The 25,947-nt window shown below is 39.0% G+C and overlaps 1 protein-coding gene across 10 annotated transcripts in view; it reads left to right on the top strand.

Moving 5' to 3' along the window:
- The window catches only part of NRG3 (neuregulin 3), a 1,112,157-nt gene that overhangs the window by 817,968 nt on the left and 268,242 nt on the right, over window positions 1-25,947 (top strand). For all 10 annotated transcript variants that reach the window (XR_005016924.1, XM_036829745.1, XM_036829744.1 and 7 more), the window contains exon 3: window positions 22,412-22,485. Coding sequence is in view for 9 of the 10 variants with exons in the window: in XM_036829745.1 (XP_036685640.1) it covers window positions 22,412-22,485 (74 nt within the window). In the remaining variant the exon portion in view is untranslated. The remainder of the gene's footprint in view (window positions 1-22,411; window positions 22,486-25,947) is intronic.

Below are 25,947 nucleotides of genomic sequence, written 5' to 3'. Positions count from 1 at the left end.
TTTAACATGTTTGCGTTTCTCCTTTCTTACTGATTTTTAAAAGTTACTTACACATCATAAGAGGAAAATTCTTGGTTATATGCTTTGCAATACTCTTACTATCTTTGACTTTCTTTTTAAACTTTGTTTTGGTGATTTTTAATGGTGCAGAAATATCTTTTGTTTTTGTATTAAGAAATCAAATTGATTTGTTTTTAATTATGATCATTTTTTTCTTGTGCATCTTCGTCAATAAATTATTCCTTAGCCCATGTTCATAAAGATATCTTTCTGCTGTATATTCTTCTAAATATTTTTTTTTAATTTTCATATTTAAATAGGTAATGCAACTGGATTTATTTGTATGTGTGTGTGCATGTGCATGTATGTGTGTGTGTGTGTGTGTGTGTGTGTGTGTGTGGTGAGACCATCATATAATTCATTCTTTCATATGTATGATCAGTGGCTCTCCAACTCTTTGTGTATGACTTTTCCTCTCACCTCTGACTCCTTCTAATGTTACTTAAGTGTTATAGTGATCTCTAAGTATATGTAGGTTTGTTTCTATTCTCTCTATTCTTTACTATTGGTCTGCTTATCACATGACAAATTTCACACTGTCTTTACTACCAGTCTTTATATCTTGTAAGGCAAATCCCCCTTACCTGTGTGTCTTCAAAACTTTATATATTTATTTACTAACTTAACTTCTTTCACACTTTAGTATCCTATCTAGTTTTTGAATCATGCACACATGCACACATACACATACATTCACACACATAAACACACACATGGGAAACTGCATTTAATTTGTAGATAAATTTGAGAAAATTGGTATTTTACAGTGTTGTTCTTCCCATTCAGGAAAATGATATACTTTCATATTTCTCTGTTTAGAGAAACAATGTTTTAGATACCTCATGAAATTTTATAATTTTCTCCAAAAGGATCTTATGCACCATTGGTTAGGTTTATTCTGTGGCACTTATAATTTTAGTAGCCACTTTGAATAGGATTTCTTTTTCAAAAAAATTCCTTATTCTAAATATTTGCTCATGGGGTATAGAAAAGCAAAAATTTTATATATTGTGTTCTGGCCAGCAAGATTAATGAAATCCATTATTAATTTTAAGAGTTTGATTTTTTTAAAAGGATTATAATGTCTTGGGAAAATAGTAAATTGGTATATTTCATTAAACTGTATTTACTTTTCTATTCATATTTTGCTCGCTAAAACCACCAAGAAACTGCCTAATTGAAGGGTTGGACCTGGCATCCTTGTTACGTCTGACTTGAAAGGGAAAGCTTCTAATATTTTTTCATTAAGTAATGTTACTATAGGACAATGAATCTCGGACCTCAGGGTACATCAGAAACACCTGGAGGGCTTGTGCAAGCACAGATCACTATTCTCAGAAACCCCCAGAGTTTCTGAATCAGTAAATCTGGGCTGGGTGCAGATAATTTGTATTGAATAACAGGTTCTCAGGAGATCCTGTTGCCGCAGGTCAGAGAGCACACTTTGAAAACCAAGGTGGAGGGGTGGAGAGCCTGGGGGCTAGGGGTGGGAAGCAGGTTACAGTGGTTAGGTGAGGGTTCACTGTGGAGGTGCCATCTGAGCCACGTCTTGAGGACATGAGGGGACTTGCCACAGAGATGCCAGAAAGAGCATCCCAGGCAGAGGGAACATGAGAATGTTCCTGATGTGTTTGATGAACTTCAAGGAGGCTGCTGTGACTGGAGTGGTGTGGTTTGGGAAAAATCATAAAAAACACCTTAGAGGGATGACAGGAGGACAAGAGGAGGAACTTATTCATCATTAAAGGACTCTGTCTTTCATTTTCATGACTTGGGGAGTTTCTCTGAGAAGTAAGATAATATGACTTATATTTATAAAGGATTATCTGATCTTTGTGTTGAGAATAGTCATTAAGGAGCCAGGGCAAAAGCAGAGAGACCAGGAAAGGGGCGTTTCAGGAATCCATGGAAGAGATGTAGCAGTGGTGGTGGGAAGAAGTGGTAGGATCTACATAGAGTTCACGCTAAAGCCTGACACCTTTCTTGCCTTTGGAGAAGGGGTGTTGGAGACGGAGTGGGTCATGGATGCTGCCAGAGCTCTTCCTTGAGCAACAGAAAGGATCTTGGAGCCATTCAAGGATACAGCACCGCTGACTATGAATATTTCTCTCAAATGAGAAAACTTACATAAAGAAATCAAACTGTCCTCACATTGCCCTGAGAGTGAAATGTTCTGAGGATATCCAAAAGAATATTAATGCAGAGAATTTATTGAATCCATACTGAGGGCCTGGTGTTTTTTTATGAAGTGTTATTAAAGGACTAGGGACCACTGTGGACTTCCCTATAAAAAAAATGAATTGTATTTTAAGACTGGCTAATGTTAAACCTGAGGCTCTACACCAGACCCACTCAAAATGAATATCGCTACCCTAAGGTTTGCCATGGTTTAGATTTGTTTAGTATTGTGCCTCTTGATTCTTGCCTCTGAAAAACAGTAGACATTTCAACTCTCATTTTTTTTTTCCTGAGAATGGGAATGGAATGCTCTTCTGGCAAAGTGAACTTCCCTTCCCACACTAAGATGCCCGGTGTGAGCAGCTGCAGAACCAGCTCTGTTTTAGGGACAAAGAAAAGCATACTGTGGAAGTTACCCTGCCTCATGCTTCTTTAGTAATTATTTTTCTTTGCATTTATTTTTATTCTTCCTAAAACGCCAAAAACATTTTTTTCTTCTGATTTACATCAACTATTTATTTTATATAAAATGTGCCCTACCCTTTTCAGTTGAACTAGGATTACCTTTGATTCTCCCTGGATATGAAATATATCATGCACTAATTTAAAGATCAGGGTTTCACACAAGGTCAGAACATGACCCAGTGTAAACAGGAAGTGATGTCATTTGCAAATAGTCTAATCGGAAGAATATTGTGGTATATCTGAGAAGCGTTTTTTAATCAGCAATATATATAGTTCTTATTCACTAGCTCTTAAGTATATTTAAATGATTCTTTTCCCTACCAATCAAATCAGTGGCTCATTGACATGACACTGAGAAAAGTCTACATTTCTTGATTATTAACATCTGTGAACTATATAGTATTTCTGATTGTGTATTCTTAAACATCAAAATGAAAAATAAAATGTAGCCCTTTCACTCCAAGTGCTTATCTTTGATTTTCTGAATATTAAATAGAAAGGAGTAGTTCATTCTGTAACTCCCTTCAGCATCATCACCACTATTTAGCTTCTCAATAGTGAGACTATATTTTTTGAGTAGGGTTGAGGAAAAAGAGGACAGATTTAGGAGTTTAAAGACCTGAGTGTGAATCTTGACTCTGTCCGGTGGCATCCCTGACAAGTTGTCATCCCACCTCTGCTTGAGTGTTACAGTGACAGAAAGTACATTACCTTCCAAGATGGTGCATTGTATCTTTCCTGTTTCTAGCTGTTATTTCCATACACATATATAAACATTTGAGACTCAGTTTCCTCAACAAATAAATGGGAATTGAGTTGGAAATATCACAGGACAGAGGTTTACTGATAATACATATAAAATGCGTATTTTGTTGTTGTTGATTTCCAAATGTTCAGTTAATATTAGTTATTTTTATTTAAAGAATTGTGTCAAATCTTTGACATAAAGGAGAGACAACGTCACTGGAATGTTAAGATGTAAACAAACAAAAAAGTGAACTTGAAGTTGTTTTGGTATAAATGCAGTTCTGTAGAAATAATACAAGAATCTGATTGGCAGAATAATGATTTAGAAACAACGGCAGGAAGACCTCAAGGTGAATAGAGAATATTTTAGATAATTAGCATAGAAGTAAATTTGTAAATGGAGGTATTATTAAGCATGCATATATTCTAAGGGGAAATATTATCTTCTCATATTGTATAGCACTGAGATAAAGTGACATAATTCTTTTAAAAAAAGCAGAAGAGCTAGTGGGAATCTGCTTGTCTCTGGCTTCCAGTGTGGGTGGGGAACCGTGACGCCACAGTCTGGTGTTCTGCCAGGACCACTGCAATCACCTCAAGCTGTGTTCCTTGCTTCCAGCCTCAGCACCACCCCACGCAACCTCCAAACCACCATGGAAAAAATAATAAACACACACACATATCATACACAGACATATGCTTTCACATGAAAATAGTTATTTGAACCCAAACCCAAGTATGCACGTGTGTGCATATACACACACGCAGACACACACACGCACACCCCTCCATATATCTCAGATTAAGGCAGATGGGAACCTCAGAGAGAGAGACAATCACTTACAGCCTTCTTCACAAAAGCATTGGTTCTGAGACTCAGAACACAACCATTTCCAGATGATTGGTCACCCTGTAGAAGTCCTCTAAGAGAGGTATAGACGTAGAGGTCCCATGTGCCCTGCTAATGGTAACTAAAATTGAACTCAGCTTCAGTAACACCTGATGAAACTAACTTTTCTTTGTCCATACGAAACTGAAGGTAATTCATTTCAAGAAAAGCACTTAAATTTATTGAGGAAAGCTGTTAAAAAGAAATCACAGGCTCTAGAGATTCCAACACTATAGCTATTCCAAGTCTAATAACATCATGGGAAGCAAATTAGGGTGGAAACTGATTACCATTGATTGCAAAGGTGTTTATATATAATTTAAAGGATCCATAGGGAACAACTAGTGGGCTGGTAATCAAAATAACTTACTCTATAACAGGAAATTTAAATGGTTTGTTCACAAGAATATAGATGTTCAGATTATGAAATTTTAAAGCAAGTATCTTTCAAAAATATTTTTATTGAGGAAAACAGTTTCCAGGTAATCAATGAAAATAAATTCATGACTATGAAATCACATATTTTAAAATTAGAACTAGTTTTTACTAGTTCTTTCATTAGTTAATGTGGGCTAAATTCAGGAACAAATCCTAATCAAAATAAAGGGAAAAAACATAATACCTTAAAAAATATAAAGGTGTATTGAAATTTAGTAAGTTTTGCATCTAGAAATAGTTTGGTTCATCTGATGCTTCATCCTAAACCATGAGCTTTGTATTATGTAAATAATTTCTCATATAGAACAGTGATCATGATTGTTAAAGATGGAATACTCTATAAGCAAATGTTTTGGCATCAGCTGCTTCTTCAATGTACTCATCCAATATCACTGATTTGTAGAAAAATATTGACTTATGCATAAGAGAAAACTCTTACATAATCTCCAAACAGAGCAGATTTTGAGTAATTTGAGTATACAGGAACACTGAATTTTTCAACCAAGTGGTTTTGGGCCACTGAAATAACATTCCACTTCTGTAAGGATTTGTTTAAAAGTCTTTCCTGCAGCTCAGTATCAAAGAAACAAACAACCCAATCCAAAAATGGGCAGAAGACCTAAATAGACATTTCTCCAAAGAAGATATACAGATTGCCAACAAACACATGAAAGAATGCTCAACATCATTAATCATTAGAGAAATGCAAATCAAAACTACAATGAGATATCATCTCACACCGGTCAGAATGGCCATCATCAAAAAATCTACAAACAATAAATGCTAGAGAGGTTGTAGAGAAAAGGCAACCCTCTTGCACTGTTGGTGGGAATGTAAATTGATACAGCCACTATGGAGGACAGTATGGAGGTTCCTTAAAAAACTAAAAATAGAACTACCATACGACCCAGCAATCCCACTACTGGGCATATGCCCTGAGAAAACCATAATTCAAAAAGAGTCATGTACCACAATGTTCATTGCAGCTCTATTTACAATAGCCCGGACATGGAAGCAACCTAAGTGTCCATCAACAGATGAATAGATAAAGAAGATGTGGCACATATATACAATGGAATATTACTCAGCCATAAAAAGACATGAAATTGAGTCATTTGTAGTGAGGTGGATGGACCTAGAGTCTGTCATACAGAGTGAAGTAAGTCAGAAAGAGAAAAACAAATACTGTATGCTAACACATATATATGGAATCTAAAAAAAAAAAAAAAGGTCATGAAGAACCTAGGGGCAAGATGGGAATAAAGACACAGACCTACTAGAGAATGGACTTGAGGATATGGGGAGGGGGAAGGGTAAGCTGGGACAAAGTGAGAGAGTGGCATGGACATATATACACTACCAAACGTAAAATAGATAGCTAGTGGGAAGCAGCCGCATAGCACAGGGAGATCAGCTCTCAGTGCTTTGTGACCACCTAGAGGGGTGGGATAGGGAAGGTGGGAGCGAGGGAGATGCAAGAGGGAAGAGATATGGGGACATATGTATATGTATAACTGATTCATTTTGTTATAAAGCAGAAACTAACACACCATTGTAAAGCAATTATACTCCAATAAAGATGTTTAAAAAAAAAAAAGTCTTCCTTAGAGTGAGCCAACATCTTAGTCCCTTCCACTCCCCCTTACTGGTAGGTCATTGTATATATCAAGGCCTCCCATAACAAGTGTCCCAAGCTAGTCATCAGCTGTGTGATGACAACCCCACTTTCCTCCCCTCAGAGGAGACTGTCTCCAGTTCTGCCATTCATCAACATGTTCTTCTAAATAATTTATTTTCAGTTTCCCTATTAAAGGGTGCTGTCTGCAGGTAAACCTATTCTAGGTGTGGTTTCTTTGTACTAAGAACAGGGCAGTCTTTATTCTGATTATTTCTCTTTTACTGTTCAATGTCTACTTCCTGTTCATAGCAAAAGTTACTATTGACACTAAAGGTTCTAATATATGGGTTGACAGCTGTGGGCTCAGGAAAAGTAAGTTACAAGCTTTCCAATGTTCAGCAATGAAGAGTCACTGGCAAAATGCCCTGGACACAAATCACAGCTTCAAACCTTACTAGCTTTGTGACTTGATCAAATTACTTAATCATTCCAAACCTCTATTTTTTGCCTTTGAAACCACAAGTAAAACAATGCTGACATAAAAATCCTGGGTGGAATATATAAGTAATTATGTAAAGTATTTAGCACAGAATCTGAAAAATTGTAGGTACTTGATAAATATGACTTCTGCCTTTTCTACATCAAATAATGTAGATTATTTCCAAGAGCCCCAGTCACTTCTTATTTACTTCTGACAAATGATTTTTTTTAAGTACTGATTATATAATGAACTAATTATGTCATAGCCTTGGGAATTTTTAGAGTAGGTCATTAAAGTTGTAATTGTGGTACAACTTTTTCTAGATAGAAATCTGGTAATAAATCCCCCAGAAACCTTTATATAAGGTAGCTTTTTTATTTGAAGCAAAGGAACAGAATGAGAAAACTAGAGCTTTTCATCTTCAAAAGAGTTTATGAGCTTTAAGTAAATTAGTAGGTATGGCTTTCTTTTGTGCACCAGGCCAGGGCGATTAGCCCTGTTAGCAGAGGAGGAAATGAGCGCCCAGAGGGGTGAATTATTCCCCTCAAGGTGCTGTGAGCAGGATGTGAATGGGAGAGTTTGGGCCTGTGCATGTGCATTTAGGTGCCCGTGAGTGTTTGTGGTAGAGGTGGGTGTAGATTGGAAGGAGTAGGGAAGATTCCTAGTGAAGACTGATGCAAAGGCTTAATAGTATAGTTTTTACAAGTTTAGTAAGATTTCTTTTGTCTAGAATGATTGGGAATAATGGCCTTCTGCTGCTCATGTTAAATTGCATGGGTGTTTGTGTTATATAGATATGAATATGTGGATATATACCTAATTGTGTGCTATCTAGAGTAGGTACCCCATGTACAACCAACTCAACTGATCGGTTACCTGTTTGCTTTACATCTATACTCTGCCCATCTTTTATTCTGTTCTCTATTTCAGAACCACATTTCTTAGGCTGTCCGGACCAATGGCTTCTGAGTGGAGTTGGCCGATAGGAAGCACTAAATTGGAAGGCAGGACTCTATTTCCTGTTCTATTTTTTCCTCTCTCTCTCTCTACCTTCTGTTTTCTCTGTTTCCTGGTTTATTTCCAGCAGCAGCTAGGTTCATTTAGGGTTCCAGCTCTGGTCTGATAGACCCACTGGATTTATCCTAGTTTCCTGGACTCAGACTTTATCCCTTCAGCCTAGGGGTGAGAGTGATTTCATGTTGTTGTCAATTCCTGTGTGACCCTATTGTTCTTTCTTTAGCTTCTTACCCTTTCTTTCACGTGGTCAATCAATTGTCTATTAAATTTCCTGGTTTCAAATATTTAAAGAGGTTTCTGCTTTCAGATATACCAACTTTTTCTTTCTCAATATATATAATTTTGAATGAGCATATGAATTGAGAGATTAGAATGTGGTATTATATTATTGAGTCTACATTTAAAAAGAAAAGCCACATTAAATATCACTGTATTTTTCTTTTAGGCTTTTTCAAGTTAATTCAATGATGCCATTATATAACTGTGGGCAAATCGTTAAACTCTTAGTTTCACTTTTATCTTTATTTGTACCATAAACGTAAAATGATAAGTCCTCTCCTCCTCAAAAAGTACTTAATGAAGTAGAGCACTTTAAATAATACATAACACAATCTGAACAGTCACAAACGACATGGGGTAGAGAAATAAATATGATCTCTAGTGTTGGTTTAACTTGTCCAATCCAAGTTCTGACACATACTTTCCATGTGTCCTGGGACACAGAAGTTAATTTCTCTAAAACTTCAATCTCCTCATCTATAAAAGAGTGTTAACCCCATCTCCTTTTTATCAGTTTCACGAGGATTACTTTGTCTAACCTTTGTAAATCTCTCAGCACTGTGCTTTGAGCAGGGGAAGTCTTCAAGGAGCCCAGATTGCTCACCTATTACACTACAAGATGTAGAAGTGCTTTCTGATAGCACTTTCTCCTTGATTTATTCCTAGGTAAAACACATATAGGAATATCAGATACACCACCCATAACTTGATTAACTGAATCTCTCTGTCTCTCTCTTTTTTAGAAAAATAATCATATTTTATCGATTTCAAGTCACTGCTCACCTACTGAGTTTCTATGTCAACTTACCAAACACTTCAGTTAAATAACATTCCTTTGAATTCTATTTTGAATTTGCTGACTATGGACGGTTACTTAATTTTTGTCAACCTATCTGTACCAGATTTCATATTCCTTTGTTTTAATTAAAGGTCAAGAATCTTATCCATATCACCATTAGGAAGAATATCCCCCCTCATATGTCTTCTCTAGCTTACCCATCCTTACCCATGCCACTGTGTTATTTTCCCAGTTTCCATATGACATTCAGGTTTAGAACATATTTCACTATCCGATCTTGTCCAAGCTAGGGACATTGATATCACCACCTCTTTCTGACCTAGCTTGGTTACCAGAACACTAGCCAGTTGTACTGTGCTGACTGATCTCCAACAAAACATATGCTTTCACTGGAATGACTAAGACATTTGGCATCAGATAGCATGTAGATTTAGGAATGTCTTTTCTTTTTAAGAGGAAATGTGAAATAGCAGAAGGAGCACTGGATGATCCTCTGTGCTCTGCCTATTCATTTCTTAACCCCCAACCCAACCCCTGGCAACCACTGGTTTTTTAAGTCTCCAAAGTATTTGCTTTTTCCATAGTGTCATATAGTTAGAATCATACAATATGTAGCCTTTACAGATTGAATTCTTTCACTTAGTAATATGCACTTAAGTTTTCTCCTTGTGTTTTCATGGCTTGATAGCTCATTTCTTTCTTAGCGCTGAATAATATATCATTGTCTGGATGTACCATAGTTTATTTATCCATTCACCTACTGAAGGACATCTTGGTCACCTCCAAGTTGTGGCAGTTATGAATAAAGCTGCTGTAAACATCTGTGTGCAGGTTGTGCTGTGGACATAACTTTTCAGCTCCTTTGGGTAAATACCAATGAACGTGATTGCAAAATCATGTGGTATGAGTATGTTTAGTTTTGTAAGAAACTGGAAAACTGTCTTCCAACATGCCTGTACCATTCTGCAGTCCCACCAGCAACGAATGAGAGTTTTCGTTGCTCCACATCCTCGCCAGCATTGGTGTTGTCAGTGTTCTGGATTTTGGCCATTCTCATAGGTGTGTACTAGTATCTCATTGTTGTTTTAATTTGCATTTCCCTGATGACATACAATGTGAAGCATCTTTTCATATGCTTATTTGCCATCTGTATATCTTCTTTGGTGAAGTATCTCTTAAGGTCTTTGGCCTGCCTTTTTTTTTTTTTTTTTTTTTTTAATACATCTGTATTGGAGTATAATTGCTTCACAGCGCTGTGTTAGTTTCTGTTGTACACCAGAGTGAATCAGCCATATGCATACATGTGTCCCCATATCCCCTCCCTCTTGAGACTCCCTCCCATCCTCCCTATCCCACCCCTCTAGGTTGTCGCAAAGCACCGAGCTGATCTCCCTGTGCTATGCTGCTTCTTCAACTAGCTATCTATTTTACATTCAGTAGTGTATATATGTTGATGCTACTCTCACTTCGCCCCAGCTTCCCCCTCCCACCCCGTGTCCTCAAGTCCATTCTCTATGTCTATGTTTTTATTCCTGCCCTGCCACTAGGTTCATCAGTACCATTTTTTTTTTTTTTTTTTTTTAGATTCCATATATATGCGTTAGCATCTCTAGTCGCGGCGAGTGGGGGCTACTCTTCCTTGTCGTGCGCAGGCTTCTCATTGCGGTGGCTTCTCTTGTTGCAGAGCACGGGTTCTGGGTGCGCAGGCTTCAGTAGTTGTGGCATGCAGGCTCAGTAGTTGGGGCACACAGGCTTAGTGCTCCTCGGCATGTGGGATCTTCCCAGACCAGGGCTTGAACCCGTGTCCCCTGCATTGGCAGGTGGATTCTTAACCACTATTCCACCAGGAAGCCCCTGAGTCAATGAAGCAAAGAACTTGAATCATTTTTAAAATTAAATGATTTGCTCTACTTACATGTCTTCATCATCTAAGTGTATATATTTTTTAGATAAAAAATACAAATGTGCTTATAATGAAAAGCCACCAGCCTTGATCTTATCCTTTTGCGCTAATTCCCCATGCCCGATTCCCCCAACATGCACCCCTCCCCAAACACTTGGACGTGCTTAGTAAACCATTTTCGTTTGGTATTTTCCTGGTTTAACTTCATATCTCTAAATAACATATTAAGCCTCTATTTCTTTATTTATCTACTTTAGTTATGATACATTGACTTTCCATAATCATGGGAATTTAAGTCACTTACACAACCCCCCACTTCTACTCCCTCTTCCCTACCTGGTTCTATCACTCCTCTCAGTTCTCAAAGTTAGACTTAATGACACATTTCAGTAAGTAGAATGGTATGGTTAAGAAATGGGGCTTTTTTGTGCAAAACTGAGGTTGAGCTAGTCACATATTTCCCTGGTTTCCTCCTAACAGATTTTCAAACTTACAGTAACAATTATATTAGACTGAGCATCCATTTAAACTTACAAGCCTGTGCCATTTTTTTTTTTTCAAGGCAAGACCCCACTTTCATCTCAGTCTGAGTTGCATGAGGCTTTTAATATGAAATCACTTTCCATGCAGTCCAAAGCTTCCTTGTTGCTGATGAATGTCATACATAATGAAAGATTATATCCATTTATCCTCAGCAGTAAATCATTTATCACACAAAGGAGATATATTATTGTAATTCGGATCAAAGCTGCCCACTTCCTTTAGCCGGCAGAAATGCTGCACCGTTAGTGGATTGTACAATATCCTGGGAGAAACAGGGGAAATTATGCTGTTGAATGAGGGTTCAGCAAACTCTAGGGGTTTCTAAAATGGCTTTTAAAAAAATCATGTTTCTCGTAGAATTTCTATGATCCAGGCATGTGAGCCGTAAGAGTCTTTTTTTTTTTTGCTTTCTTCACTTAATTAAATCTGAAAGCTGTGGGACTTTTTGCAGCTTGCTCTGTGATGTCTGCAAACAGATTTGTGAATGACATTGCGTGGATATTTTGCCCCCTTTCTTAGAGAGGCAATAATTATTACCACTTCTTTTTGAAGCATGCTGTGAGTGGTTTTATCAGTTCTTTTGCTAATGAGCTCCTTCTCTGCTTTATAATGCCAATCATAAAGATGCCTTTTAAATAAGATTTATCTCTCAGATTTCTTTGCTTTTCACTCTTCCTTATCAAGCTGTGTACGGCTTTGCTTCAGGGAATCACCCACACTACCCAGGCAAGGAACAAGGGTGGTCTGTTTGATCTCTTGTTGATATCATGCTCTCTCACTGTCTCCTTCTGAGAGCAGTGAATTCCAGAAAGGATATCACAGTCCTCCAGAGGAGTCTCTTCTTATGTTGTGTCTTTGATTTTAGGTTATCGTTGCCCTGTATTCCACATCTGTGTTCACTGCTTTTCAAATTCAACAGCATGTGAGTGCCTCAGTATTAAAATGATCCTAAGTAAAGTGAGATGCAGAATGAAGGAGGGAGAATGGGCCCTCTTTCTTCCTTTGGTCTTACTTGGGCTCCTGGCCAGGATGCTCTTACAGTTTATTCAGAATTTATGCAAAATAGTAGCTAGTGAGTCACATGATCAAGTCACACATCTGCACCTAACGTTTACAAACAACATTACTTCGTTTGATCTTCACCACATTCTGGAAGTAGCCTTTCAGTGCTTTGGCCATTTAAGAGCTAGCTATTGAAATTCCTATTCTCCTCCTCCAGACTCTGTGAGCTCATTATGTCCCTAGCATGGTTGATAGAAATAAATATAATGTGCCCAGGCTCCTTATCCTTAAAACAAGAGATTGCTAAATTTATCAGAACAAGATATAGTGATAGCAAAAATATTATACATTAACTTTAATCTAGATGTTCCTATTGATGGTTCTTACTTCTCTGACTATTCAGATGCTTTTACTCTCATGTAGGTACAATTGCTGGATCTAGGGAATAAAATACAGGACACCCAGTTAAATTTAAATGCCAGATAAATAATGAATACATTTTTTTTTAATTTTTTTTTTTTTAATGCTATTCTTGTCTGCTTACATTCTTTTTATTTATGTACGTATGTATGTATGGCTTTGTTGGGTCTTCGTTTCTGTGCGAGGGCTTTCTCTAGTTGTGGCAAGCGGGGGCCACTCTTCATCGCGGTGCGCAGGCCTCTCACTATCGCGGCCTCTCGTTGCCGAGCACAGGCTCCAGACGCGCAGGCTCAGTAGTTGTGGCTCACGGGCCGAGTTGCTCCGCGGCATGTGGGATCTTCCCAGACCAGGGCTCGAACCCGCGTCTCCTGCATTGGCAGGCAGATTCTCAACCACTGCGCCACCAGGGAAGCCCTGAATACATTTTTAGTATAAGTATGTCCCACATATTACATGTGGGACACACTGATGTAAAAAAAACTATGTTTATTTGAAATTCAGATTTAACGGGGTGTTCTGTATTTTATCTGGAAACCCTAAATATGGGAGAATCCAAATTCTAGTCTTTGCTACTCTATAGCTATGTTACCCAGCTTAGTAACGGTTATGGACTGAATTGTGTCTTCTGAAAACTCGTATGTTCAAGCGTTAAATTCCAGTGTGATTGTATCTGGAGATAGGGTCTTTTAGAGATAATTAAGGTTAAATGCGACCATACAGGTGGAGTCCTATTCTGATAGGATTGGTGGCCTTAGAAGAAGTGGCAGAGAGAGATTGAAGAGGGAGAGCCAGATCAATCTCTCTCTCTCCACCATGTGAGGCAACAGAAAGCAGCCATCTGCAACCCAAGGGGAGAGCCCTCACCAGACACACACCTCGCTGGCACCTTGATCTTGGACCTCTAGTCTCCAGAACTGTGGGAAAATAATTTTCTGTTGTTTAAGCCACCCAGTCTATGCTATGTGTTTTTTTTTTTTTTTAAAAACAGACTTTTTTTTTTTTTTTTTAATTAATTAATTTATTTATGGCTGTGTTGGGTCTTCGTTTCCGTGCGAGGGCCTTCTCTAGTTGCGGCGAGCGGGGGCCACTCTTCATCGCGGTGCGCGGGCCTCTCACTGTCGCGGCCTCTCTTGTTGCGGAGCATAGGCTCCAGACGCGCAGGCTCAGTAGTTGTGGCTCGTGGGCCCAGTTGCTCGGCGGCATGTGGGATCTTCCCAGACCAGGGCTCGAACCCGTGTCGCCTGCATTGGCAGGCAGATTCTCAACCGCTGCACCACCAGGGAAGCCTATGCTATGTTTTTATGGCAGCCCAAGTTGACTAAAGTGGCAAGTGTAGCGTGTTTTCCTCTGGCTCAGTTTTACATTTCCTGCTGAACTGTGAGCTGGAAAAGACAGTTGTTACTTTTCTTCCACTGACTAGTCTCAACATGTGAGTCAATTACACTTCTAATTTCAAGAAAGTAGAGAGAGAAAAGTGAAGGAATCTGCTAATAGTTGAACCTTAAGCCTCAGAGAAAGTCTGTGATTGGCTAATCTCGCAATCTTAGTGACATCTTAAGTGAAAATAATAAAGAGGAATCATAGGGAGTAGATGGGACAATAAATCCCGGTCCATTGTTGGCTGGGAACTATCAAAGGCAGCCATGGGAACATTGAATTAACTAAAGAAGTGGGGGAAGAGAGCATGAGTGTCCTCTGACTTTAATGTTAGAACCTAAATTATCTGCCTATATTTTCTGATTACTAAACATGTTTATAAGCATTGGGGGCAATGTGTGTCTATGTCTGTGTGTGTGCAATGTGCACAAAGCACACACTAAATCAAGGCTCATAACCCCACTTAGAGATGAGCACCTGAGACCTTAGAGAGGTCAGTGACTGACCTCTGTCATACCTCTAAGTGGCAGAATTAGGGGTCATTCTGCATCCATAGGACATACCTTTTCCACCATAACAGGCTACCTCCCTTGAAAACTAGAATCTCATGTTTGTCATGATAGAATTTGTGTATACTAGGAAATTAATAACATAACGTTTTCTCAATTTGAATTTATAAAGCAAAATTCCATCTGTCCTCCACTTGTCATTATTACTCCCTAACCCTTTTGTTCTTGATAAAGGCAATTATTATTCTACTACCTCTAATGTGATATTGAAATTAGTCTTCCTGCAAGAAGGCCCATAGATTACTTCTTAATTTACCTTCTTAGCCTAAAAAGGGATTATTTTTTCTTTTAGATGCAGTAAAAATCAAAGCTAAGTTAGATAGAATGGCTTTTTCAGCCCACATAGCTGCTTTGGATACTATTGCTATGCACTCTAAGCTGCGTAGTACCTTCATGTCATGTCATGTGTTTTAATTTTGTTAATGAAGTAGTAAGACTGAGTGAGGCTCTTGACCAAATAGGGTCAGAAATTTCTATAAAGGCCAAGATATTTATTCAGACTGACACGAGGACTCCTTAGCCACTGATTGTTCAAAAGTGAATGTACCATATATGGGAGTAAGAGGACGATGTAAACAGGTTCTGTCTCCCTGGTACTAAAATTGACCAATGAAGTGTATGAGTGACTGCTGGACCAGGCACCTAATGATTACACATGGTTGAGAGGAACTTGCAGTTGAGGAAACACATGTTTCTTATATTTTTTTAATATCTCAGACTTGAAATCATTCTTTTCCTTTTCGTCTTTAGGGCTCAAATATTAACTGAATGCAGCACACCTCCTGAATTTGAGCAGATGCTTTCAAATTCACTTCTGAAATCATATCAGTCTCATGATGAAGTAATTGGCCTCCATCTACTTTTGAATTCAAACTTTGCTAAAGGGAAATTTTAAAAAATCTTTACATTTTCTGAAAATTGCAGGTATAACTTTATTAGCAAGAGTAATCATAGTTGTAAGGTGAGTGACATTATAAGCAACAGTTGCCTCAGCCATGGAATTTGTGATATATTTGAAAGCTGTTGATAACACATTGGAGGACCCTCATGGGTTTGAAGGCAGCTGTTGCTCTGCAATTTAAAATAATCCGATTCTAAATTCTTCCATCTATAGTTCAAAGGATTTTAGAAAGACTGTACCTACAGCCAGGCTATAGGTAAATTTAATTCCAGTTGATTAACTTAAAGATCTTGCTGTCTTAATTAGTGCTCCTTTTAAATAAGACCACTTAATTAAGTTCTAAATTCAGCTAAAGAAAACTTATACCTTAATCAGTGTCACAATATTCTCCACAGCAAAACCTAGATCTCAGTTTCAGCAGTGAGTGGCAGGGAAGGGAATTTGTTCTAACACCATTAATAATATTTGAGCCTATAACTCTAGGCTGCAGATCCTTAGCTAGAAAAGTTTCTGGTCCCCCCAGCACACATTTGCATTCAGATAGAGACCTGGTTTGGGATTCTGGCTCCAGAACCTCCCATCTCTTCCATGCTGGGCAATTCATTCACCTTGCTGAAACTGTATCCTCTGTTTTTGTTTGTTTTGTTTTTGTTTTTCTTTCTTTCTTTTCTCATTTTCTTTTTCTTTTCTTTTTTTTAACTGAGGACAGTCCACAATCAAGAAATGTGATTCTTTAAGAGTGGTACTACTAAAGAGCTTTCCCATCCATAGTTAGTGAATACCCCTTAAATTAACACAAAGCTTAGGACATTTGCCTTTAAATCAGTGACCAGCCTCTGTGACCTGGTTTGTTTAAGAACATTTTGAAATTGGATAATAACTTACAAATCTAGGCCTTTAATTCTTACCATAAATCATGGCTTCAGTTCATGATATTTGGACCATATTTTTAGATACTAATCTTAGGAAAGATACCTGGGTGAACGATGATTTATGTATCTACTGAATTTCCATGAAGAATGTCAGAAAGTGCCACAGATCAAGCAAGGACTTGGAAGTCAACTCCAGCTGAGTACCTAGTTCAAGTACTCACTGGCTGTGTGATTTTGGAACAAGATGCTTAACCTTTTTGAAACTCTGTTTCCTCACTTGAAAAGCTGGGATGATGATTCCAAATTCAAAGAACATTTTAAAAAAACTAACACATGTTGAGTGCTTACCGTGAACAACAGGTGTTATTTATTCCTAATAATAATTCTAGGAGGGAGCTCCTATTATTATCTCCAAGTTACAGATGAAGAAAAGGAGGCAGAGGAAGGCTAAGCAGCTAGTAAATAGCCGATCCTGGATTTAAAACCAGGCTGTGCTCCAAACCACCCTGCCTCTAAAATGTAAAGTTTAAACGCCTGATGATTTTTCCATTTTTCCCAACCAAGGGCTGACATTGAGGCTGGGGAGAATTGGCAGGAGATAAAGAAGAATACCTGGAGGGATTGTTCTTTTATCAAATCAGCATTTAATAGGCCCCTTAAAATTGGCAGACTTGTATATCACTGACAAAGTATCTACTTTCCTGTAACACCAAAGAGTAACTACCATTTTTTGGTCTATGAATAAAAGTTGGTACAGTCAGGAAACAAACCATACAGTTTGCCACCATTTCTCTTGTGAAGTTAATTGATTTCTGCTAGTGTAAATTTTATGTCTAAAATCAAGTTTCCAAGAAGGAAGCATGTATACTTTCTCTAAAATGTATGCAGAGACCAGGCCCTACACCAGGATTGAAGCAAACATTTGAACATTTTTCTAACCTTCATATATTTCTCTCTGTAAATTATGTAAAATGCATCTCTGCAGAGATGCGAGCTAGAAGGTCCCTAAGCATAAAAATGGCCAAAATTCACGTATGTAATATCAACCATGCATGCTTGTTCATTTTTTCTCCTTCCTGCTATCATTCCCATTTTGTTCGGGTTTAAAGTGGGGGACAGGGATATTAAAAGGTTTGCGTAAAGTATATCCATGCAAATACTAAGTGAAGAAGTGAGGCTATGAACTCAACACTGTTAATCATTCTGATATAGTTGAGGAAGAAGTGATAAGAGACGTTGTGTTGACTGAGCATCCATGTAGATAACAGAGACTGTGACACCATGTAGATAACAGAGACTGTGGCAGTGAAGACAGAGTAGCAATGGAGAAGAAGGGGGTGAAGCAATGATCACATCTTCCAGTAATGAGTAAATGACCAGGGAATCAACAGATGAGGATTGAGAGGATGGATAGTATGGTTCCCCCAATGGGACAGTTTTTGTGTTATTTGTTTTTGTTTTGTTTTGTTTTGCTTTGCTTTGCTCTCCTAACAGGAGGAAGCAGGAGAAATGGAAGAATAATCTGGAAATGTAGGGAGGCTGTTGGTGAGAAGTGAGAGTTCTTTCATTTTCACTCAAAGTCATTAATATTAGCTCTAATTTGTTGCTATTCATAAAATGAGTTCAAAGAAATAAATTAGCATGTGAGTATCGTAAGAGAAGAGATGGGCATGGTCTGAAGTTAGTAGTGGGGGCTGATGGCCATGGAAGCTACTTTTAGCTGGCCAAAGGATGCCCATTTCTGTGGGAACATCAGCAAATGAGCTGACCATTTAAAAAGTCTCTTCCTTGGGGGTCCTCCACATCCAGGCTGAGTGCTAGCTTCACTGCTTCTGCTTTAACACACTAGACAAATCAAGTATTAGCTTCTAGCTGACAATCATGCATTTTGTATTTTCTTATCTTTGCCAGTATTATTCTCTTTTCTTTTGCCCAAGAATTGCCTTTCAAAACTTTTCTCTAAAAGTGGGCTTTTCTTCAGGGATAATGTAGACAGGGAAAACATGAATAGAAGGGGTGGCTTGTTATTTTAGGTACAGCTGAACAAGTGGGAGGGGCATGAGGGCCGAATCAGAAGGATGTACGGAGTAGAAAAAGTGAGGTCTGCGTTTGAAACTATACAGCTGGCCCTATCCCTGTAGAAAGGGAGGGGCGTGGTTCGTGATTTGGCCCTGAGGCTCACCAGGAGAGATACTTTGCTGACACTTAAACTGGGCTCAGAATCTCCAATTTCTGACCCCACTTCATTGCGAGGGGCCAGTTTCCCTTATTCAGGGTTACCACACCACGGTTCTCTCTTCAACCCCTCATCCGCCCTACCCTGCTTTGGACATTGTCTCTTCAACCCCTCATCCGCCCTACCCTGCTTTGGACATTGTCTCCTCAATGATGCCCTTCCCCATTGCCTTTTTTTCTAAAATGTCCTTCCTTCCTTCCTTCCTTCCTTCCTCCCTCCCTCCCTCCCTCCCTCCCTTCCTCCCTTCCTTCCTTCCTTCCTTCCTTCCTTCCTTCCTTCCTTCCTTCCTTCCTAGGGCTTTCTCTAGTTGCAGCAAGCGGGGGCCACTCTTCATCGCAGTGCGCGGGCCTCTCACTCTCGCGGCCTCTCTTGCTGCGGAGCACAGGCTCCAGACGCGCAGGCTCAGTAGTTGTGGCTCACGGGCCTAGTTGCTCCGCGGCATGTGGGATCCTCCCAGACCAGGGCTTGAACCCGTGTCCCCAGCATTAGCAGGCAGATTCTCAACCACTGTGCCACCAAGGAAGCCCCCCACTGCCTTTTAAATTTGTAAATAAACAAAACACACAACACAATCATGATTTCTGAAGCGACAAGTCCTTCATCTCAGAGTAGGTGAACACACAGAATTTAAGACTAATTTTTTTTTTCACAGTAAAATTCTTAGCTCTTGTAGACTGAGTTTACTTTGTGGTTGTTCCGCTGTCGATAACGCTTCTCCCATTTTCTTTACCCGACTCTTTATAAACCGTGGCTGCCTTTTCTATTCTAATCCTGCTCTTTGGCCATCTAGTTGTAGAAGCAAAACTTACCTGTAAGACCACCAGGGAACACTGATATTTTTAATAAAATTTCTGTGTTGCAAACCTTCTCAAGGATAAATAAATTCAGAGAACAGGCAGTGGATGAATTTAGTGGAGCTTTGAAACAATGCAGAGTAGAAAAATAATAGAGTATTTAACCTGGTTAAGGCAAGATTTGTGCTTTTTTTTTCCAAACGTGTATTTACCATTGAAGATTACACATGTACTTGTAAAATTTTACTAATTCTGTCATGCTTTATTAAGATGAACAAGCAGAAAGAACTTCCTATTACATGAATTTCTCTTGTTCATATACCTGTATCTCTCAGAAAACAAAAAATCTTAAAAAAGTCTCAAAATCCCCCCTCAACTCACGAAAACCAAAACAAACATGCAGTGATATTCCTCAAAAGACGTGCTGTTTATCACACTGTCAGAAGGTCTGCCAAACTCAATCTGTGCAACAGAAGTGCATCTTAAGACATTTTTTTCCTTTGCTTTATGTCTTTAACAGTGTCATAAATTCAATCCACCTCATTGGCTTTACCTGCTGGCCACGTTTTGTCTTCAAATTTGGATGGATTTGACGTGTGATTTTTAAGTGGAAATTTAAATTTGTCATTCTTAAAACCCAGCACCAATTAGCAGGGACGCGGCCGCCTTAACAAAGGAGCAGGGCTTTGCTGCGTATCCAGTCACAGCCCTCGGCGGGTTTCCTAGCCTGGGCCAGACTGCTCCAACATCATCACACTTTATTATCTTCATACCAGCACACAGGTGTGAAGGCAGGATGAAGGCACGCACTGTGCAATTTTCCTGCTACTCCATGAGGCCTGAACACTTCAGAGTGGGCTCCAAGTCATGGAAAATCAGTTGAAGACTAGAAAAATTTCAAACATCTTTCCTTATTTTCCTCTCCACACACAAACGGAATAATGCATTTTAAGTGATAAAAACCCCTTAAAAAGCAAAACATAACTAAAGCATTTCCCCTTAAAAGCAGCTATCTCCCTAGGATACCATTTTCATATTAAATGAAGATACAAAGAGTGAAGTGTGCTTAAAATCCCACACATATGTTGGAAATAAAAACCTCAGGAGTAAATGCATGCTACAGCACACACCCAGCACCTAAGTCATCATTACAAGAAAATGAAAACCAAAACACTGTGGTTCAGGTAATTTTGAATAAAGGCAAACTAACAATGTTAGGGCAGCTTTCAGAGAACAGGAATTTATTTCTTCCTCACAAATGTGCTTCAGTCTTTAAGTATTTTCTGACTTTGTACCATTATCAAACCAGTGATATGCCTGCTTTAATTCAAGTGCAATAAATGAATTTTTAAAAAGGTTATGAAAATATGTGTCTGCTTAAACAAATTCTCTCAATAGCCTGTTGGGTATTTGGGGTGTCCATATGTCAGAAGTCTTTGTTCTCAATCTATAGGGAAAATTGCCAAATACACTCCAGCATTCCAGGCTTAAAAAGGTGCTAAAGAGAGCCTGCCCCAATACCTGTATTCCAGTTCAGCTCACAGTGAAAGGTAGAAAAATTACCTAGGTGCCTTTCACTGTGACTGCTCCAGTTGCAATAGACTTATCTAATAAAGTGTTTATTACACTCAGAAAACAAAACATATTCTAAAGAAAGAATCCACGGCTCCCATCTCTGACAGAATGATCTCTTTGATTTCTTCTGTTGATTTTGTAGATTTCTAACAGCCAGAGGATTGTTTTTTAAATCTGATTTTTATGCCAGCAGCACAATTTCCTCCTCAGTAAGTAGGACAGATTCATTCCACAAACAACAATGGATGTGTCCCTGCTTAACTTGAGCATGACAGATTAAGCTTCAAGCAGATATACTAAATGCCACCCCCCTGCTTACAGAGACTGTTCGGAGGCAGGCGTGTGGAGCCTCAGCTGTATTTTGTTCCTTGAACTGCCAGCTGATGAGCTGGGGCTGTCCGAGGCGGCCAAGCAGCCTTGACTGAGCGAGCTGTGAGAAGACTGCGGGCTGGCAGGGCTGAAGCGATATGCCCCATGGCAGGGGCTTTCAGGCAGATTCCCTGCCTCCAAATTGCACCCACCTTAGGAAAGTTGCCTTGTACAATGCCTCGCAGAAAGTATGCACTTTGCACCTGTTTGCTGAATATAAAAGAGAAAAATGAGGAGAGGAAAATGTGAGTTTAAAGGAAATTCACAGAGCCCTTGCACATAGAGGTAGATGCCTTTCAGATCTTGCCAGATCTGAAATAAATGCTGCTATTTCTGACCCAGCAGTTAGGCAGCACTGACTGGAAGAATTACTAATTACTAAGTTAAAAAAAAAAAAAAAGGTAAAATTAGCAAATGAACAAACTAGTAAAACACAAGGAGAATAAACAGCCCAAATCTACTGATAATATTTGATCAATTATGTTAGAAAATGATTTTTTATTAGGAAAACACTTGCAATATGATGCTTTCTGAAAGGGTATTTGCAGTCTTTTAGAGACCAGTGTGTTGCATAAAGAATCCTGCAGAATCATGAGGGTAACCATTATTCATACTGCTATGAGGGGCATCTTAAATTGCTACTAAGTTTGCTCATTAGATATTACCTATAAAACTATAAAAGCAAAGTAGTGCTGTTTTTTTTACACAGACATGACTAAAATTCACCTACTATCAATGTTAGAAACAGACTGAACCAAGCCATACAAAAGCATGAATGTACTGTTCTCACGGTGATATAATTGGTGGCTACCTGGCTTGTTGAAATCGCGAACCATTCACAAACACATGCGTATGTTTGTCGTTTATCCCTTTTCTCAGGTGCAAAGAAGGCTACCAAGGAGTCCGCTGTGATCAATTTCTGCCGAAAACTGATTCCATCTTATCGGATCCAAGTAGGTCAAGCGTTTTTCTTCTGTCTCTAACACAACATAAAACTCTGAGCCACAGTTGCTAACTCACTGACGGCTGTATCTCAGTTCTGTGTCTCTGAATGCTGCCAAGGGTGGGAGCTGAGGACAGACACTCACGTTCAAAGTTTGTCCAGAACTATCTCTGTCCAGGTGTAGGTCCTCTCCAGGGATGGGGCCTGGTTTCCAGGTTCATCTCTACCACTACTCTCTGCTGGGAACTGCAGCAAATCCTACTCCCTTAGCTTTCAGACTCCCCCACTATCACCCCATTATGAAAGCAAGAATATAGAAACATAAAAGACATTGTTTATCCAAAAGAGTATTATGAGAACTATAGTATCATATTGCTTCTTACCCACTGGTTGGTAATTTGTGAAAATATTAAACCTGTTAACCTTTACCTTCCTAAAGTAAGAATATACACATAAAAAATTATATAAGAAGTTTTCAAACCAACTGTGAAAACCTCATTTTTAGCAGCACTATTCGAGTATCAGCGATTACTGTACCAATGACAAATTATTTTGTTTTCCATTCATGAAAGAAGACAATTTGCCACTACAAAATACTGCCACTCATTAGTTTCTGTCTCTATACAGAGTAAAAAGTAATGTTCTATACGAATATGCCCAATTCTGGTCAAACGTGAAATTTTTACTTTACCTGTAAATAATCTGCTCTTTCAGTGACTGCTACAATTGAATTGCCACTAAGGAAAAGGGGACTTTTATTGAATCAGAAGTTTAGTTCAGTGAAGATAATGACAGACATTTCCAAATCGTAAAGGCAATATTTTGGTTTTCTGAATACCAAACATGCATAGCATAAACTTTAGCGAAATATCATGTATTGACAACAGCCAGAGGTCACCCTGTCTGTGAATGTACACATCGCTGCATAATGACCATGTTTAGCCATCCTTCAACACCTTTTCAAAATGCATATTTTCATTTCCCCCTTGAATTTTTAGGTATGTTTCCTCGGGTAAATGTAATATTTTTTAAAAAGGAAATTTTTGTTTAATTCAGTTTGCTTGTGTTTTATCTTGTCAAGGCAAGCTGCCACTGTACATCATTCACTCCTCTTTTTTTTTTGCAAATTTAGCTCTCCTAGAGAAAGGTGGTTGTTGCCTAAAAGCCAGCAACCAAGCTAGCCATGATCTGTGTTCTCTGAAATGTGAGGCTCTGGTCTCTAGGGGTTTCCCAGGTAGGGGGCAGTTACTAGAATGTGATGAATCTTTCCTATCTTGTGATTTTTGCCACTTGCTAAGCTGACGGCTAAAAGGTATGGTTGTGGCTAGAGACGTATAATTTGGAATACTAGAAACCTTACAAAGAAGAATGGGTTTGCTGATTTCTTTCTTTCTCTTTTTATTTACTTTGATGTATTATACTTAGCTTCCCTCTTTGTTTTTTTTCCTTCCCTTCTTTCTTTCTCTTTCCTTCCCTTTTATTGTCCCCTTTCCTTTTCTTCTCTTTATTATTTTCTTGCATCCCTTTAGGCTTCCTCCCTTCCCCTCCCTTCTTCCCTCCCTCTCTCCATCCTTCCCTCCATTCTTTCCTTCCGTCCTTCCTTCCTTCCTTTCTCTTTTCCTATATAGCTGTGGAATATCTGTCCAGTACGGGTACTGGGACAGGGCTTGCATATGGTACGAAATGGGAAAAATAATCTTTCTTTACACAGTCTAATCAAACCTTTGCCATTCAATTGAATATGATAGTCCATCACTGCAAAAGCTGAGAATGAGGCCGCTATAAGGACTGTGTGCTCCTCAAAGAAAAATGATCCCATGGTCAGAGTCACCAACCCTGAAAACCTTGGTCTCACATACACAAAAATATTTAGTTCAACAATACTTATAATGGTGAAAAAATAGACACATTCTAAAAAACAAGATTATGTTTAAGTAGAACATTATATGGCACATCGATCATGTTCCAGTAAATTATCAAAATAAGAGCTGTATGAAATAGTCCTATTAAGTGAAACAGCAAGTTAGACAATTATTTTCATGTAAGATTGCAATAAGAACTTTCTTTGGTCCAAAGGTAGAAAAAGAATACACTAAAATGCTAAAAGGGAACTTTTAAGTATTGGGGTTATAGAAGTATATGAAAAATTTTCCTTTTTCTCCTGTTTTCTGTAAAATGACATATCATTACGTGAATCAAAATGCCAGAATGCCTTGTGTTGGGCTGCACTACACAGACCTGCAAGCCCTGTGCTTGCCCAGCTTCAACACCAAAGAAAGAGCCCAGAGCCAACAAGAGACAGCAGTGGTTTAATGGATGAGGAAGCTTACACGTCTGAAGCAAGGTCCTGTAGCAGCACCCCACCATCTGTGGCAGATGGCGGGCGGAACATGGTGGCGGGCTTTGCTGGGATTGGGGGGGAGGGTAACCAGTTACAGGGGGAATTAACATCAGGTCGGCTCATTGGTTACCAGGGAAACCAGCAGAGGGGCAGGCTGCTCCTCACTGCCCCTTTGATAAGCTATCAGAGTGGAGATGTTCTGATCTAAGGCTAGGACAGTCATTAGCTGGAGCCTGGGGCAAGGATGTAAGAACGTCAGTCAGGTGAGTAGGGTATAGGTGAAGCAGGCACTAGTCGAGCAGGGGATGTACAGAGAACAGCCATCTTGAGTGTCCTGACCATACACCTTGAAATTGAAAAAACAAAACATTGAGAAACCTATGGATGAGTCCCTGTGACGCAGTTTCAGTGGGAAAAGCATTTATTTCCCATTCATCCATGCATGCATCTATTTACTTATGCAATCATTAATTCCTTCCCCAAATATTTTCTGAGCACCCACCAAGGGCCATCGATAATTGGTCAGATTCTGTTAGTACAGAAGTGTACAAACAGGATTTAGGCTGTAAGGCCCCCAAGGCTAGTGAGGGAGAAAAACATGTAGACACTTAAGCATGGGCATGATTCTGGTGGAAGCATTTATTCCGTTGTGATCTTGGCAGATTTATTAAGCCCCTGAGCCTCAGGCTTGTCATCTGTATAATGCCAATAATAATAATACCTATAGGCATCTATCACCATGATTGACTGGAGGTCAGTTCCAGGTAAACATTAGCCTACTTCCTTGCTCATCATTGTAATCATACTAATATGTGTTTAGAGTTTACATGTGTTAGGCACTGGGCCAAAGGACTTTACTTGGATCATCTCATTAAACCCTCACAATCATAGTTCAGCAGAGTTACTGGCAATTGACCACATTTTGTAGATGAAGAAATTAGGCCTCAGAGATATTAAATAAACTTGCTCAAGGTCCCGCAGCTAGTTAATGCTGAAGTCTAACTTCCAATCCACATGACTTTGGGACCTGAGCTCCCAACTGCAGGGCTCTTTCCTTCCTTTCCTTAGGCCCCTCCTTCCTCTAGTTATTTTCAATATGACATTTATCACTCTAAATTTCATTGACTGAAA

The sequence above is a fragment of the Balaenoptera musculus genome, chromosome 16 (genome assembly GCF_009873245.2).
Source record: "Balaenoptera musculus isolate JJ_BM4_2016_0621 chromosome 16, mBalMus1.pri.v3, whole genome shotgun sequence".
NCBI lineage: Eukaryota > Metazoa > Chordata > Mammalia > Artiodactyla > Balaenopteridae > Balaenoptera > Balaenoptera musculus.
This window is presented reverse-complemented; position numbering and strand designations above follow the sequence as displayed.